At 38.9% G+C, this 17,008-nt stretch overlaps 2 protein-coding genes and 1 long non-coding RNA gene across 3 annotated transcripts; 1 reads left to right on the top strand and 2 right to left on the bottom strand.

Moving 5' to 3' along the window:
• Window positions 1–373: 373 nt before the first annotated feature.
• Window positions 374–8,005, top strand: idua (alpha-L-iduronidase; the record flags this gene model as incomplete). The annotated part of the gene is made up of 14 exons (XM_079366201.1): window positions 374–510; window positions 1,237–1,377; window positions 1,557–1,639; window positions 1,848–1,955; window positions 2,132–2,227; window positions 2,637–2,839; window positions 3,497–3,676; window positions 3,896–4,112; window positions 4,291–4,500; window positions 4,608–4,729; window positions 5,888–6,013; window positions 6,763–6,839; window positions 7,057–7,157; window positions 7,296–8,005. 14 exons carry the CDS (start codon window positions 374–376, stop codon window positions 7,394–7,396), a joined length of 1,902 nt encoding a protein of 633 aa, XP_079222327.1. The 3' UTR covers window positions 7,397–8,005.
• Window positions 8,006–8,410: 405 nt separating this feature from the next.
• LOC306831857 (purpurin-like) lies at window positions 8,411–10,386 on the bottom strand. The gene is made up of 6 exons (XM_079356103.1): window positions 10,268–10,386; window positions 10,049–10,163; window positions 9,609–9,745; window positions 9,387–9,499; window positions 9,088–9,300; window positions 8,411–8,760 (listed from the first exon to the last, which is right to left on the bottom strand). The coding sequence occupies exons 2-6, from the start codon at window positions 10,160–10,162 to the stop codon at window positions 8,750–8,752; spliced, it is 588 nt and encodes a 195-aa protein (XP_079212229.1). The 5' UTR covers window position 10,163; window positions 10,268–10,386; the 3' UTR covers window positions 8,411–8,749.
• A 3,847-nt stretch (window positions 10,387–14,233) lies between these two features.
• LOC306835792 lies at window positions 14,234–16,921 on the bottom strand. The gene is made up of 4 exons (XR_013780699.1): window positions 16,762–16,921; window positions 15,150–15,204; window positions 14,738–14,836; window positions 14,234–14,557 (listed from the first exon to the last, which is right to left on the bottom strand). It is a non-coding gene; the product is annotated as an uncharacterized lncRNA (long non-coding RNA).
• Window positions 16,922–17,008: the final 87 nt, after the last annotated feature.

The raw sequence follows: 17,008 nt of genomic DNA, 5'->3' as shown, positions 1-17,008 counted from the left end.
GGTTTATTTGACACTAAGAAAACCTAGTGAACAGTTAATCTAATGATGCATGAAGTCCTGAATTAAAATAGAAACTCTTAACGATATTCACTGATAATGTTTCAGACCAATGTTATAATCTGTACGGCAACAAACCACTCCCCCGAAAACTACATCAAAGTCGCGTACATTAAACGTCATCACGCTCAGCTGACTGGCTTCAGCTCGCTGCTCGAGGGAAATTGTTATTGTTTTTTTTATTGTTGACTTGCTCTAGAGAGCTTCCTTACACGTCGCTTGTTTGTTCGTTATATTTCAGATGTATGAGGCGTGTCTCAGTGACCCATCCACATGAACCTGCCGTCGCTTTTATCAGCAATGTTCGGTCGCAAGCATGCAGTGGAAAACTTTTTCTCTCCTTGCCTCAGTCCTCATCATAACCGAGACTTCAGCCACTTCTCATGTCCTCACAGTGGATGTGGGAAAACCAGTAGGAGAACTTAAACACTTCTGGAGAAGCACTGGTTTCTGGTAATTCAAAATATGAAATGTTCTAGTCATCACTTTCACAGAAAGTTGGTGTGTTATTATTCAGAATCGGTTTTAAGAACATATGCATAAAAGGCATTTGACTTGGTGAAGAACAATATTACTAAACGAATAGAAGTTATAAAACAGCAGTGTTCCTGCTCGCAAGGAACTTACAAAGAGTAAGTTCAAATCAAAAAGCAATTTAGAAATGTAAAAACAAAAACATGTACTAAAAGTACAATGGAGGAGCTGTGCAGATTTACTGTGAAAATTACCTAAAGTATAAGTCTCCTCGCATTCATGTAATACATTAAATGCAGCTTTCACTTTACTGTGTTGTTCTCTGACTGTGAGGTTGGATGAGACAATAAGACTGGAAGCAGAGAGAGAAAGTGTTCTCATGTGGTGAGGTTTTGGTCCGCAGGGAGGTTCTCAAACAGTCTGTGCCTGCGGTGAGAAGGGTCAACTACAATAAAAGAGGCATTATTATTTCATACCAAATCTACCATGTCTGTGATTAATAATACTTATTAAATTGGGGTGCATTAAGTGAAGACCTTTGAAAAATGTTCAAAAGGCCATTTTCAGTGGAGTATGGTACAGACGTTTAGACCCAGTGTGAAGGCTTGGGCTTCCCTCTTCTTGACAGTCTGGTATATATTGTGCCTGTAAGTGTAATTTTGAGTGGCTCCTAAAAATGTCATTGAGTCTTTTCTTTGTGTTTAGTCCTCCACTCCCTCACACTCGGGCCCACGAGTTTGACCTGAGCATTGACCAGCAGCTGAACCTGGCATATGTGGGCTCAGTCCCCCATGGAGGGATCCAGCAGGTTAGGATTCACTGGATGTTGGAGCTGGTCACAGCACAGTAAGTCAACAAGCAAATGGAGACGTGTCGGGCCTCTGTTAAATTATACAATCAAAACATGCCAATCATTGTAATTCAACAAGTATCTGTTTGGAGATGACGTGTCCTTTTCTGTTTATGTATACACATGTACATATTTCCCCCATGATAAATTAGTGGTGTTGGTCATGTTGTTGCAGAGATACTGGAGGACAACCCCAGTACGACTTTACTAAACTGGACCAGCTGATTGAACTCTTGAGGGTCAATGGACTCCAACCAGGTTGTTTTTCACAATGTTATTTAGTCAAAATGATTGAGGCACTGTTGTACCAAGTGCTGTCATTGAAAACTCAAAGCTGAAGTTTCAGTAGTATCACTTAAACCAAACTTAAACCATTAGTGTAATATTTAAGGTCCTTAAATCCACTTCTGGTCAAATGTGATTAAATATCAGATCTGTGATGAACTCCCACACTTTGTATTTGCAGGATTTGAACTGATGGGCAGCGTCTCAAACTATTTCACTGACTTTGAGGACAAATCACAAGTGGTCGAGTGGAGGAACCTGATTTATCTCGTAGCCAAAAGGTATATTGGTGAGTGAATTACAGAGTTTATTGTTTTGAAAAAGTTTTTTAAAAAATGAAACGAAAAAAAATAAGAACTTTAATATAACTTGTGAAAATGTAAAGTTTGATCATCAGTTCTATAGTGTTATGTGATTTCTGCTTGGCTCTGTTAAGATGTTTAAATTGTTGATCCAAACTCACAGACAAGTACGGCCTGGGACGAGTTTCTCAGTGGAACTTTGAAACCTGGAACGAGCCGAACAACCATGACTTTGATAATGTCAGTGTGTCTGTACAAGGTAAACCTGAATTGCGTCCTACATGAGCGTTTCACGTTGTATCTGTTCGTCTGTGAGTGGAACCAAAGCTGCAGAATTTGGCCTTTTTAACAAGGAATTTGAACAAATTTTCTCTCCTACATAAATCTCACGTTGTGCTTGTGTTAACATTTTTATTCCAAAAATGCATATTTTGATCAATGCTTTGTAAATCACTTCCCATGGATAAATGGACAAGTATATATTATTATATTAGGCTAACTCTGACAGTTCATAAAAATGGGTAATGAATTGATCACTCCTATCTACCTTTAAATAGAATTAATTTTTTAGCTCATTTATACCTGATCACACATTCCTAGTTATAGTATAAGACCTGTGCTGTCTATGCTTGCTCTTCTCTTATCAACTGTGATAAACTTGTCTTTAGGGTTCCTTAACTACTACGATGCCTGTTCAGAGGGTCTGCGTGCTGCCAGCGACCTCCTGAGGTTTGGGGGTCCGGGAGACTCCTGTCACTCTCTTCCACACTCACCGTACTGCTGGGCCATGCTGCAGCACTGCTACAACGGCACCAACTACTTCACTGGAGAGACGGGGGTCAGGATCGACTACATCGCCCTACACAAAAAGGTTGGCTCCTCTGAACTTATATCTACAGGTATGTTTACAGCAAGCAGTGAATACTGTCGTCTGGGTTCAATGAGAAACTCAAAGCTGACGTCCTACCTCAAATAGAAAGTGTTTTTCTTTTCTTTCTGGATTCAGGGGTGTTCATGTCCAGAAGAATCCCTAAATCGTATGTAATAATAATAATCGTAATAATGTTGGGAACTGGAGGGTCATGGCACGGACCAAGTCCCGAAAGTTGGCCTTGTAGCTGCCGAGGTGCAATTTAGCAAGGCAGCAAATCCAAAAAAAAAACTAGCTTACTATGTGCAGCCCCCTAACTATGCGACCTGTCCATTAATGCATGTCCATCCTGTTTGTGCATGTGTGTGTTCATGTTCATTAAACAGAGTGTAAACTGAATATCCCCTTGTGGGATTAATATTATTATTATTATGTTTCCTTTATCATATCTTTTTTTTTTTTTTTAAATATAGGAGGACCCGTCCAATGGAATTATCTACTTTTGTTACCAAGATGGCACAACTCTAATCCTATAGTGATCCTATATTACTATATCTTGAGGGGTTTTACTAGATTTAAATTAATAACACTGTTATGAGCTAAATGCGATCAGAACCCCTTTTTTTCCAAGCTGACTTTTCTTTTTCTTCCTCTCAGGGAGGAGGTTACTCCTTGCCCATCCTCCAGCAGGAGGTGCAGACAGTGAAGGAGATCCAGGAGCGTTTCCCTCGGTTCCGCAGCCTCCCTGTTTACAATGACGAGGCTGATCCGCTGGTGGGCTGGTCCAGGCCTCAGGAGTGGAGAGCTGATGTGACCTATGCTGCAATGGTGGCGAAGGTGAAGTAAAGCGATGTAGTAAAACCACTGAATGATGCATCTTTAGCATATAATGTAATTTAAATGTAAATAGAAGAAGTCCGGACTCAAAGTGTACCTTTCAGCGATAGACGTTTTCTGTAGTTGCAGAAAATGAACACCAAACCTTTGCAGGCTCAGTTAATTCATGAAACATTTACAGTTAATTTTACCAATCCTCCGTCCTGCTTCTTCCAACAGGTAATTCACCAACACCAGGACCTGCTGGTGGCAAACTCCAACATCACGATCAACTACACCCTGCTGAGCAACGACAACGCCTTCCTCAGCTACCACCCGCACCAATTCACCCAGCGCACATTGACCGCCCGCTTCCAGGTCAACAACACCCACCCACCTCACGTGCAGCTGATCAGGAAGCCAGTCCTCACCATCATGGGCCTGCTGGCTTTGCTAGGTGACAATATTTTTTTTTACTTCAGAACTCACTATAGGTTTAATATTGAGCTCTAAGGAAATGTCTTCACGAGTTGTGATCCTTTCAATTCTATGTTTTGTATCCATGTGAATGTTTGAGAAACGTATCCAGGATGTGTCTTTTTAATGGACTCCCGTGTTGTGGATTCCACTTGAAGGGGAGACTCAGGTTCTGGCTCAGGTTTTGAGCTCGCCAGGAAACAAAAACAGCACTGTTGGAGTTTTGGCCAGCAGCCACAAGCCTGTAATACCTGGAGGCTCAGACAGCTGGCAGGCAGCCGTGCTGGTGTACAACAGTGACGACAACAGCTCCTCCACCAACGCTGATGATGTCACCGTGTCACTGAGAGGACTGACTGCACAAAAAGGTAAGAACCTCTACCCTGGTGGGGTTTTTAGCAACAAAAAGCTACTGTTGAAATGATACTGTTATCATGTCCAACAGGTCCTTACGTTCAGTCTGTTTGTTATCCAGGTCTTGTGTATGTCACGTATTATATGGACAACAATATAACCAACCCGTACCTTCTGTGGCAGAGCATGGGCAGCCCCGACTTCCCCACGGCACAACAGTTCAGAAGTCTCCGGAGCGTTCAGGTAAACAGCGGGACAGGGCCATATTGGCAAAGTAGCATTATGTTTGTTTCGCAATATCCATTGTGCTTTTTCTTTCTAAATGTTAAATAAAGATGTTCAGGTGGTCCTTTTGCTTTTGAAAAAATGCTGCACTTGTTACACAAACATTTTTTTAAATGATTTATTTAACCTTTATTTAACCAGGTAATTAACCCATTGAGATAAAGATCTCTTCCACAAGGGCGACCTGGCCAAGAGGGCAGCAGCACACATCATGATTAAAACAGTTTACAGACAATAAGTTAAGAAAAACACAACAATTACAATGAGCAGATCAGTTTACAGATAAAGTGCATTCATAGCCGTGATGACAGGTTACAATTCAGATACACAGACATTGTCCGATTGCCTCGCGTTTTTTGTCCTTTAAGATCGAGCCAGAGGCTTCAAGTGAAATGAGGTCGGACATTTTCAAGTCATTTTGGAGAAAGTTCCAGGTAGAGGGAGCAGCAAAACTGAACGCTCTTTTTCCGAGCTCAATGCGGACACGAGGAAGAGACAGTTTTAAAACATCACAGGAACGCAAGGCGTATTGCACATAAATATGATGGTTCATTATTGACTTCCATTTATTTGAATTAGTTTAAATAAAAACAATACATTTTATAATTATTACAAATATTAGTGATTGGTCTTTTGACATTCAGTTTGAGTGGTAAATTGAGACCCAAAAAAACTAGAATTTACCTTCAACAAGTTTTATGCCAGATAACCCATATTGTCCCCCTTTAACATCAGTAATGTGTATAAATAATCCTCCAAAGTGCTGAATTGGTTCATGTTGTCTGCTTAACAACATGACAAATCCTGTGGCCTTCCATGACTTTGTTTACTGCAAATACAAAAAATGATTCACAGTTTTTGACTTATAATTATAACGATAACAACAATGATATTGATACCTTTTATAAAGTTGTTGGAAGAATTTCTTGTTGTTTATATCTGGTGACAGAAATGTATACTGAGTACGTACTGTGTTCAGAGACGATGTGCATGTTGGTCAGTGTAGTTTTTAGTAAACGTTCTGAATGCTGCTTCCAGAGATTTTTACAACATGGCCAATCACCTGTTTCATTTTTAGATGTGCATTGATCCTCTCATTAAGTGTCTTTGTCTCAGGAGCCTCTTGTTGATGGACCATGGGAACTTCCTTCAGGAGAAACTCTGACTCTGAAAGCCAAACTGCCTGTGCCCTCAGTCCTCCTCATCCATATTTGTGCACAGCCCAAAACCCCACCGAACCAGGTCAGACCTAACATTCAACATCTGTGTCCCATGTCGTTGTTGTCTCCTCTGTCACGTTTGCATGTTTGTGTCCATACAAGTGTTGTGGAATTTTTCCTATTACCAAAGAGTGAAAATAAAGAGTGAGAAGATGTATTCAAAAAAGAACCCCAAGATCGATCTGGTCTCAATGAACATTTATTCGAAGGCAAAATCAGTGTTCAAAGACCCATTCTCTTACACGGTGAGGAGAGAAAGAGGCCCAGAGAAAAGGCAAACATGAATACTTAAACATTTCAGAACACACTTCCATCACGCCACATAGAACACTCCACCATCACGCCACATAGAACACTCCACCATCACGCCACATAGGGCCACTGCCCACCTGGCAGGGCACAATCTATCCCCTAAAGAAAGAGCCTGGGTGACTCTTCCCACATCGGTCCAGGGTGAAGGAGGTGGAAGACAAAACATCCTTATATACTGTACATGAAGTATTGTAAGACATTTTTACAGCGCTAAGTAAAATAGCCCACATAGTACACGTGAAGTAAAATTTTCCACAACACAAGCAAGAAACTTTTTCTCCAGTCACTGAGTTTATGGATTAACGACTGAATGAATGCAACTCAAAATCTGTGTTGTGATGAAAAGGCTTGATGGAAGTCAGCTAAACACAGCCAACAGAAAAAGTCCTGAATAAGACTTGACTGCATGTTCCCAAAGCGATTATCCTGAGGTCTCCTCTGTTTTAAACTTTCGATCAGGTGAATGGATTACGCTTCATCAGGATCACCAAAGGCCAAGTCTTGATCGCCTGGTCAGACCTCTGTGTCGATTCAAAGTAGGTGCTCAATGTTGCTTCTATTTGTTTTTTCCTTTCTCTCTATAAGAGGTCGTAGAGGAGTGAAAGTTCAGTGTGTTTCCTTCCTCATATTCAGTGAAGCGGTGTGACCCTCACATTGAGTGCAGCAGTCCCCTCTTTGTCTTTGTTGAAATCCAGTTACTATGTCATGCAGTATGCATGAACTGATTCATAGATTTTCCTTTCCTTTTTTCAGATGCATCAAGACATTTGAAGTAGAATTCTCCACCGACCACAAAGAGTTCAGCAGAATTAATACTCAAGACACAATTTTTGCCTCTTGTGTTTATTCTCCTGGTAAGAATTATAAGTAAAGTTTTTTAAATTATTATTTAGGATGGCATTGAACATGAAAAAGTGCATGCAGCCTTTTAAGAGCATGTTTTGGCATCCAGCCACAGAGATAACACTGTACACCTTGTTGTGTTTCTGCAGTGGATCAGGAGGTTGATGGTCTGTACAGAGTCCGAGCTGTGGACTACTGGGGTAGACCTGGGCCGTACTCACTGCCACAGAGGTACTCAGAGGAGCTCTAGACCAAGGCCTAGACGTGCACCTTATCATTTCAAATCATGTTTCTAAACTGTTTTGTACAATATCAATACATTTGATAACAATCATTCTGGTTCATCACCTCAGTCAGAATACTTGGATTTTTTAATATGCTCTTTATTGGCCACTGATCTGTGTCATATTTTTAAGAATTAAATTAGTGATATTTTAAAAACGATTTCCTTTTCCTTTATCTCTTTTCCAGTTTGGGACAATTGAGATGAAAGTATCTTAAAACAGTAATCTTCACTCCTTTCATTTCTGAACTGATTCATTCATTTGAAAAGGACTGAACACACCTGTGCAGTTGAAACTTTATGAACTCACTGAGCATCAGCTTCTTCTTCTGGATGTTTTTTATGGACTATTTATCCCGTTATTAGAGACAGGATAGTGTTTGAAATTAGGAAGAGTGAGAGTGGGGAATGACAGGAGAATGAAGGTTAGATCTGAACAGGGCCCCTTCGAGGACAACAGCCTCTGTATGTGTGACCCCACAAGGTGGTCAGCTTCGTGCAAACAGTAAAATGTAATTAAAGTCTTCAAATAGATTATGTACTGCAGGTGATATATATTTTCATAACAAATAAAAACCCACAACTTTGACACTTTTTCCTCTGTCTTTTCTCTGCTCTCAGGTGTAAACATGTCCCAACGTTATTGTGTTTTTTAAAGAGCTGAAAGTATTAGACAGCTGGGGTAGCGTTCAGCAAACTTTACTCAAACATCGGTAGGGACTGTTTTCAGTGGTAGATGACTACATCTTTGCTGTTTGGATATTCATGTTTTATTTTGGCACAGATGACAACAAAGCTCCAGGTCACCTGTCACTGAGTTACAATCTGAACAATTATTCAATAGATACATTCACTATCTGTTTGTTTTTTTATGTGTTGAATTTTAAAACGTTTCAATACTGTAATTTCAATGTCAAAGGTTTTATAAGTAAACTTTGATCACCAGTGCACATTTAAAAAAAAAACAATCACAACAAAAAGTTTCTTTATAAAATTTTATTGTCACAGATAAACTCTCAGTGCAGATGTTTCCCATCAGTGTGACATAAGAAGTATCGTACGGTTGATGATATCATGACATTCACTCACCCCGTAATGGTTTTTATTTGATTTGGCTTGGGTGTATAATTTCATTTGGGCAGGGTTCATTTAATTTTTTTATGGGTGTTGAAATGGATTCATCCGATTATCCTCTCCAATCTGTTTGTCCAAAACTTCACAGGATGATTCTTTCATTTGGGATTTTTGAAAAGCGCTCTATCTTCGGCGTGGGAATGAGGATGAATCCTGTATGATGAAGGGCTCCAGCTCAGCCGCAGTTTAGCAAGCTCCTGTAAAGAGTGGAGAGAGAGGAGTACTATTAGATAACATTCAGAACATCAAATATTCTCTCTAACATAAGAATAGTAGCTTTTTGTATTTTTCTTATTGAACTTATCCAGTTTTTGTGCTTTAATATTTTAGGTACATAATAGATAGATAATAACAATAGGTAATTGTACATAATACATAATTAGGTATATGATCCTGTGCGTCCATGTCTTGCAAGAGGATGTTCACTGTCCAACTAAATCTTTCAAATGTAAGTTCAGTTACTTTCTTGTTCTTTTACTGGTGGTCATTTTGTTAAGCTGAATTTGACACGCCAGAGTACATACCTGACTGCAGCACAGGCTGGAACTCTCCAGCCATGCAGATCTCCTCCTGTTTCTGGCGGACGACTCTCTGGATGGCAGGGGGGAGGCCACGGGGGCTGCGGGCAAAGACCAGGGAATATCCATCCTCGCAGCTTCCGTCATCCTTCAGCTTGCGGCAGGCATAGGTGATTGCGTAGTTCTCATAGTCTGTGTCGATCACCCAGTAGTTGTCACCTGGAATAGCACAGAGCAAGAATCTTAGTCCGAATTGTTTGCGAGCGGATGAGAGGATGCGGTAAGGTAAAACTTAGGAGGCTCACCGCCGCTGGACAGATAGCTGGCCAGTCCCTGGTAGTTCATGAACATCTTTCCGGGGCTGCCGGGGTCGGGGACTGAGTACTGAGCAGCCATGTCAGCACACACAACCCAGAACCTAAATGTGAAGAAAAGGAAAAGTCAGACTACATGAAAACCTTTTTGAAACGTTTAAAATGAAGATTGCTATTAATTAGACTCGTCAAAAGGCCTAATCAAACACCCACCCGAAGAGAGTGACTCTGCCCCTGGAGGAGGCAACCATCGCACCATCATCTCCAACAGTGTATTCAGCTGAGATGTTGTCCTGCAGGAACAAACCCTCAGGATCCTTCTTCTGCAGAGCGTACCACTTTCCTGCATACTGTAGAGTAAATAAACATAAATAGGATTATGTTTCTTGAGCATTAATGAGCTATATTCTGTGTGTCTGTGCATGCTGGGCACAGCAGAATGGGATTTGAGCTTCTACATTTCTCAACCTCTGATTGTCGTGCACAGTAGAATATTTTGTTATACGCAGACGATGTAGCGGTTTATGTTGAAGATAATTCTAACTTTGTTTAGCATGCCCATTTTAGAAGAATTATATACTTAAACGTTATATTGGTCGTCACTTTTCGACTCCTTCCTTGTTTACTTTCACAACAAAAATGTCTGTACTTACTCTTTTGGGGTCGAAGTCCTCTTTGACCATAAAGCTGTCCACCACGCAGGAGGCCAGGCTCTGCTCCACACAGGCCAGGAGCAGCATCACCAGGGTAAACATTTGGAAGTCCATTCTAGGGAAAACACAATCCAAGCACATGTAAATATTGGATATGAAGACAGAGTCCCTCTTGCACCATCATATCGAGTTTGTACCAAAAAAGCAGCATCCTCTTACCTGTTGTGTCGAGTGAATCCTCCCTGACAAACAATGAATGTTTCAGTGCTGTCGAAGTGTCTGAGCTGTACTGAGACAACAGCAGATGGGCCTTTTATACCCAAAGCACAGACAGGCTCACTGATTATTATCACTTCTTGAACCTAAATGCAGAGTTTAAATCTACCGCTAATCCAGTTTACAAAATCCTCTGCTGTAAGCTGATGAGCCCTCGCAGTCAGCAGTGTATACGGTTTATGTAATTGCTTGCAGAGGATACATAACGACACACAGTCCAGGTGGAGAAAGGTGGCCTGAGCCTTGCGTCACACACACATGGCGTAGGTGTGTTTACATCATGAAACGAAAGGTGAAATGTTGACAAGCCGAGCTAACTCCTTATTTTCTTATTTCTCTTTGTTTTGTCCATCTCCAAATGTATGTTTCCAACTTTGGTACTGGGATGTTGTTTTTTGTCCAGACATGTTCAAGGCTCAGCAGTGAAGTTTATTCACTTCTGTTTTAACACATACGTAGCTGGCCCTGATCACTGGGGACAAAATCAACTGTTTTATTTTAAATCATATTTAAATGTCCCACTCTATTGTCTTTGAATGCAATCCAAGTTAAGATAATGTCATACTTGATTGGTGCATACAAAACGTTTTATTTAGTTTAGAAAAATTTAAAGATTCACAAAGTTCAAGAATAAAAGATACAAAAATATTGAGGGGCTTGACAAGTGGAATAATCTTTAGATTTAACAAATAATAGTCTATAAAGCAGCAAGTGAGCAATGTAGCTGTATCATGTAATGTCAGCAAAGCTTCAGATGTTCAGTTCTGTTATCCCACGCACCGTTAAGTAACGATAAGTCATCTGGTGTTGAAAGCAGCTGGAGCTTCAGCCTCTAATCCCAGAAAAACGTGTCACATCGTAACTATTTCCTATAGGAAACAGTTATGATGTGCTATTGGAAGTGCACACCCGAGAGTAACACCTTCTTACACATCCAGACAGTGTTTTACAACGACAACAAAGAAAGTGAGGGGGAAAGATGATGCCTTAACTTTGTTTATTCATTTCTGGTATTTTTCTCACAAATGTCATCAGTCAGTTTTCTCTTAATTCTTGTAACTGATTTTAGCTGTGTGTATATTTTTAAACTCTTCTGTTAAAGCTTTATAGTTTTAATTTCTGATTCTTTTTTTGTGTATTGTTTTCATTTATAAGCCATTATATTCTATTATCAAGCATTAAATTTCACTCTATTTTGTTGAACTTTAAAATTGTAAAAATGAAAACCCTGTAAACAGATCACTGTAATCCCAGTCATCCCTTGGGATTCTCACCAGTCCTGAGGAGATATTTTTGTAAACCACAGTCGGCAAGAGAGCTAAGTAAAGGCAAGTAACATGCCAGTAAGTCGGGTTGTATTATTAGGCATCCCTGGCATTGTTGTTGTTCTAACATTAACCTGTCCTGAGAATATTAGGTAAGATCTCTGTGCATCAACACTATCAACGTGACACGTTAACAGCGCTACCTCTGACTCTCTAATCTGAAAACAAGAGCTCTCTTTAAATGATCCTGTTGGAGACACAAAGTTACTTAACTGGAACTAAGCTCAAGTTGAACATGTCTGGACTCCAGCCATGTTGGGTCATGAACTTTGAGAAAGCATCAGGTGATTCAAAGAGGGAGTAATAATACTGATCTTGTGTAAAGAACATTTTACCTATCCCTGATATTTTGTCTTCATTGCAGCGTCTCCAAAGGATTTTATTTGTTCTCAAATCTGGATGTCTGGTGTCTGGTTAACAAAACTGTAAACAAGGCCACTGGAAGCAACAAATAACCCTCAAGTAAAGCCAGGTTAGGATTTTAGGATTATGTCAGAGGTTTTTACATCTATTAGATTATTTGTACAAAAACTTTCAGATCAATTCCCATACAATATCTTTTATCAGACAGTAGTGGGAATCACTTTATCTAACAACTTAGAGTTTAACAATAAGTCCATATTTTCATTAAGTTATTGAAAGGGGACATTTTATGGAAGATCTACCAAAGTCATAATTAAACAAAATGGTGTTCCACAAAGGACCATACTTGGTCTTGTTTTATTTTATTTCCAGTTTCATTTTTATGCAGATGATTTGATTGTAAGTACTTATTTGTATTCCTTACAAAGAGCAATTGATTACCTAGAAGCAGTTGGCAATGTTGTCCAGAGAAATTGTTAAAAATTACTAAATTACTTAGTGCCATCGAGACAATATTAATGTGCTGTACCAGGTAAAAGAGTTAAAGATGTAAATCATATTTAACTTTCAATTTATAAGGTGATCAAATGCGTCCTGACACTTGAATAGTTCTGTCAGCTAGATCAGTCTAAATAAAAAATGAGGGTTCATTTTAACAAACGCTGTTTGATTAAGACTCTTGTTCCAAAGAAAAAACACTCAGTCATGTAAGGTTTATATCAGTTATTGACGACAGTGATATTCTTTATATACATGCTGCCTATTCACCACTTAAAATCAGAGAACAATGCTACTTTGCAATTTATCTCCAGTTTGGGTTTCCACACAAACCATTTTGTCGATGAACGTTGGTTTGTCCTTTAACGTCTGATGGTTGGTACATTTGTGCACCTTTCTTTACAAGGTCATTTTACATGTTCTGCTTTCTTACCTGTACCCTCTACTGACACCTGAAACTGTCACAAGCTGTAACCTCTGGTATTATGGACTCATCATTCATGTCTTTTCAGGGACTCTTTGTCTTTGGTACGGTTTCTTTTAAAGTATTGGTCATCTGGGTGTGAGTGACAGGGACGCCTTAAATTAGAGCATATTATTGGCTTGGAAGTTTTTAAAAACCGGATTAAGGATTATTTGACCAATGTGTCCATGTCTTACTGTTCAAAGTTACTTACTTTTGATTAATGTAATTTGTGACCTGGCGAGGACTTCTTGTAAAAGAGATTGCCGCCTACATTGAATTGTAATGGAAAGTTATAACCATATAGTCTATCATGAAAATAAATGAAGGTACACTGCAATCATTAGGAACTTTATCCATCTTTGTCATATCTACAGCAAATAGAGAATTAATTGTAATGTTTATGATATAAAGTTTTCACGTGATTAAAGAACTTTTAGCAACATGTCCTGATAATCTTTCTGTAACTATATTTTTAATTTTAATATTAACTTTGCTGACAGATTCTAATAAAACAATTGTTTGATCAAGCTTCTTGCTGATTTCATTTGATCCTTGTCTACTTTGTCATTTTTGTCTTACATCATTTAATTCTTTAGCAGTGCCTGAGTTTACCTCATGCTCCGAGTGTACAATTAAAAAGTACAGTGTGTATGCTACACCAATGCACCAGCATTACATAATCTTACCTTTATGTAAATCCTAATACTCTGTTTTTTATGGCAGAGTTTCATGAAGAAATGTTGATTCAGTTGATGTAATTTTCACATTTTAGTTTTTTAGTTCATCTTAACTTTTTTTTTACACAGCATGTAGAGTAGGAAAATAAGTGTAAACATCTGCCATCTTTGCAATGAATGCAAAAAGTGTACTCTTCTGAATCATTACAAGGATAATTGTGTCGGCTGCTATTCTGTTCAAGTCGCCTCGATTCTCTGTGTGTGTCAGACTGAGAAACTTAGTTTGAAATAGTAGAAGTCAGCCAGAAGAGGTCAGCAGAGGTGAATGAACTACACTACACTCAAGTCAGCGGACAAGGTTTCATGAGTGAATAAAAATTATAGTTATAAAAAAAAAATCAGTCAAATGTATCAGTCTGACAGAATCTATATTGAAATCGTCCACATGTTGACAAATAAAAACAAAACAAAGAGGTATTTTTTAATGTATCTGTTATTTCATAATTGGCTGTAAGAGAATGTGAAGGAGAGCAGAGAACAAAACGTCACATGCTGATGAACAAAGACAGAGACTACAGTGTACTCGTACATCAAGTACTTCTGTATTTAAGGAATTGCTTCACTACAAACATGAACTTAAAATAAAGAGCGTGGATGATTTTGAAGAATTACAATGCTGGGTTCAAGAGCCTTTCTTATTGTGTAAGTAACTTAAAGTCACTGTATCGTCCAGAGAGGTGTTGTTTTGATCAAGGTAACAGTGAAGGCGTCCACAACACGTGTTTGACTGGTTGTGACCCGACTTTGCTTTGTTGTTCCAGAAAAAGGAGGGAGAGGTCTGGAATTGCACATGGAAATCCTCACACACCATCCCAGCTTTACTTCAGAATGCTGTCTTCATTTGCTGCGACGACAGAGAAAATAAAATAAATAAAGAATGTTATATTGGAAACACACAATTTCTAATTAAAGACAACTGATTTTTGGTTCATGTAGTATTGCTTCTACATTGTAAATTCCCTGTCAGCTGTGGAGCGTGCAGATGAGAGGGGGTTTATGAAGTGAACATGGCTGGAGAGGCTACCTTCTGCTAGCTCCTTGGCAATGCGCTCCTGCTCCTCACGAGCCTTTTTCTCCTCCTCCTCCACCCTCCTCTCCTCTGCTGCAATGGGCTTCAGGTGATCTGAGCAGTCGATGGTTTTACATTTAAAAAAAAAAAAGGGGAAAAAAAGACAATGAATCAGAGAAATACAAGTCATCTAATATTTACTCTTTTAGTCATTTAAAAACAAATTTAGTAAATTTTTTTATTCAACAACTTAAGATGCACGGAGTGAAAATTATACGCATACACTGAAGGAGAGTGAATCCCATATGTCAAACCATCTCCTCTGAAAAATATATATTTTTTAACAATGTTCTAACTTTTATAGTCAGTGTATGACCGTGGGTTTATCCAGGTATAGTACACTGCATGACGACTTGTAAGAACTCACCATATCTCTTTTTTCCATAGATGATGCCAGCAATCAAGGCTGAATACCTTGCCGTCTGTAAATGAAAAAGAGACGCAGATCATTAAAGTCTTTCAATCACTAAAATGTCTTTGCACATGCTCAATCATATCAATGACAGGATATAAAATATTATTGATGCGAATACAACCGGGTGAATGACTTGGAGCTTGAGGACATTTTGCCGCTAAATTAAAGAAAACTGGAAAGGTCAAGAGTCTTGTGTTTATAAATTCTTGACAGAAGTGCAAACTGCTTTCTTAAATGTGTTTGAAGTGAACTTTAGCGCAAGGATTGTCCAGATGGGGTCATGGCGAGGGGCCTCGGCTGGGTTAAATAAAAACAATGCACAACTTTTGTGAGAGGGCTTCCAGGTAAACAATACACTACAATGAATCTACACCTGATGTCACAACAACAAATACAAAGCCAAAAAAAAAAGATGAATCTCGCCCTCAGCTTCACCTGTTCCATGGTCGTTAATGACGAGAACCAGGTTCTACCTGTGTGAGACAGGCGAGTCTCACCGCTGCTCATCAGACTTAAGATCAGTAACACAAAGTAAGCCCCCAAGAGTCATTTAAATTACTGCAGACCTTTGAGTTTATCTTAAAGGATGATTTCCATCATTTTTTAAGAAAGTGTTCATCTTCAGATAGTCAGGATAAAATCAATGACTGTTACTTTTATAATGTTTCCAGTTGAGTCTCCTTTAATAGCTTCCTCCGGAACAGCAGCTTTTTAGGTTTTTTCAGTTTGAACTCAAAGTGAAGTTATGTATTTTTGGATGAAGTTTTAAAATTATAGGAATTTGTAGGCAAAGGGCGTGATTTACAGAGTGATGAGTGTATATCTAAATATAAGCGTCAATGGGTATGTTGTGAGAGGCTTTTAATGAGTGAAAGTTATAATCAGGGACACAAACTACACATCTGTCAGACCTGAATTTAACACATTTTCAAAGTACTGAACAAAGTGTCAACAGCTGGACGACCACAGAATCCACCTGGTAAACATTCAATATTATAAATGTCATTAATACATTAATATTATACATATATCATTAAACAAAATTGATATAATAAATATATAAACGTGTCAAAAAGTGGACAGATGAGGGCGACAACGAGCTCCAGAAATGGTTTCTAAACGAGTTTGAATTAAAATTTAAAAACTTTATCATGATTAAACCTGGATATTATAAAGAAAAACACATGGGTTTTTAAAAAAAATATCTTTCAGTCGGATAAATGTCCAGCACCAATGAGGATATTTCTTTTTATAACACAATGAAGACAGACAGGTGCGCTCTTGTTAGCTTTCAGTGACGTCGAGGCTGATAAAGGCGCTACGAACTGCGCAATAACACTAAACCCACTGTAGTTTAAAACCTAATGTAGCTCCAGTTTGATTTTTAATCACTCTTAGTTTGTCAACAAACATCAGAAACGTTGCAAATTTCCTTTTTCGTTAGCTAGCACGTTACCTGCTAGCAGACAGCATGTTAGCGAGCTACTCTTACTCTAATCTGCAAACTTCAATGAACAAGTAAAACACAAATAAACATTTGTACAACAAGTTCTAAAATACAAACCTTAATCAGAGGCGACACTGCAACTGGAGGAGCCATTGTTTCCGAGCAGGCTAACAGTTAGCAGCAGAGGTGACTTTACCAGAGGACTGTCAGAGAGGGGATTTCTTCTTCGGTGGTGCCGCTGCAGCTCATATGCTCAATGTATCACTACTGCCATCTACTGGTGGAAGTCTACATCGTCTTTGACTATTTAAGACAGTTCCCCACTTTGACAATGTTAGGGTAAACAAGATATCTCTTTTAGCAA

This window comes from Symphodus melops, assembly GCF_947650265.1.
Source record: "Symphodus melops genome assembly, chromosome: 1".
Lineage (NCBI taxonomy): Eukaryota > Metazoa > Chordata > Actinopteri > Labriformes > Labridae > Symphodus > Symphodus melops.
The sequence above is the reverse complement of the archived record's forward strand: the minus strand, read 5'-3'. Positions and strand labels throughout refer to the sequence as shown.

Coding starts and splice junctions, on each gene's coding strand:
- LOC306831857 (XM_079356103.1), bottom strand. CDS start 10,162: ATGGACTTCCAAATGTTTACCCTGGTGATGCTGCTCCTGGCCTGTGTG. Junction 9,746..10,048: donor AGGACTTCGACCCCAAAAGA/GTAAGTACAGAC, acceptor TTTACTCTACAG/TATGCAGGAAAGTGGTACGC. Junction 9,301..9,386: donor CAGCTATCTGTCCAGCGGCG/GTGAGCCTCCTA, acceptor GTGCTATTCCAG/GTGACAACTACTGGGTGATC.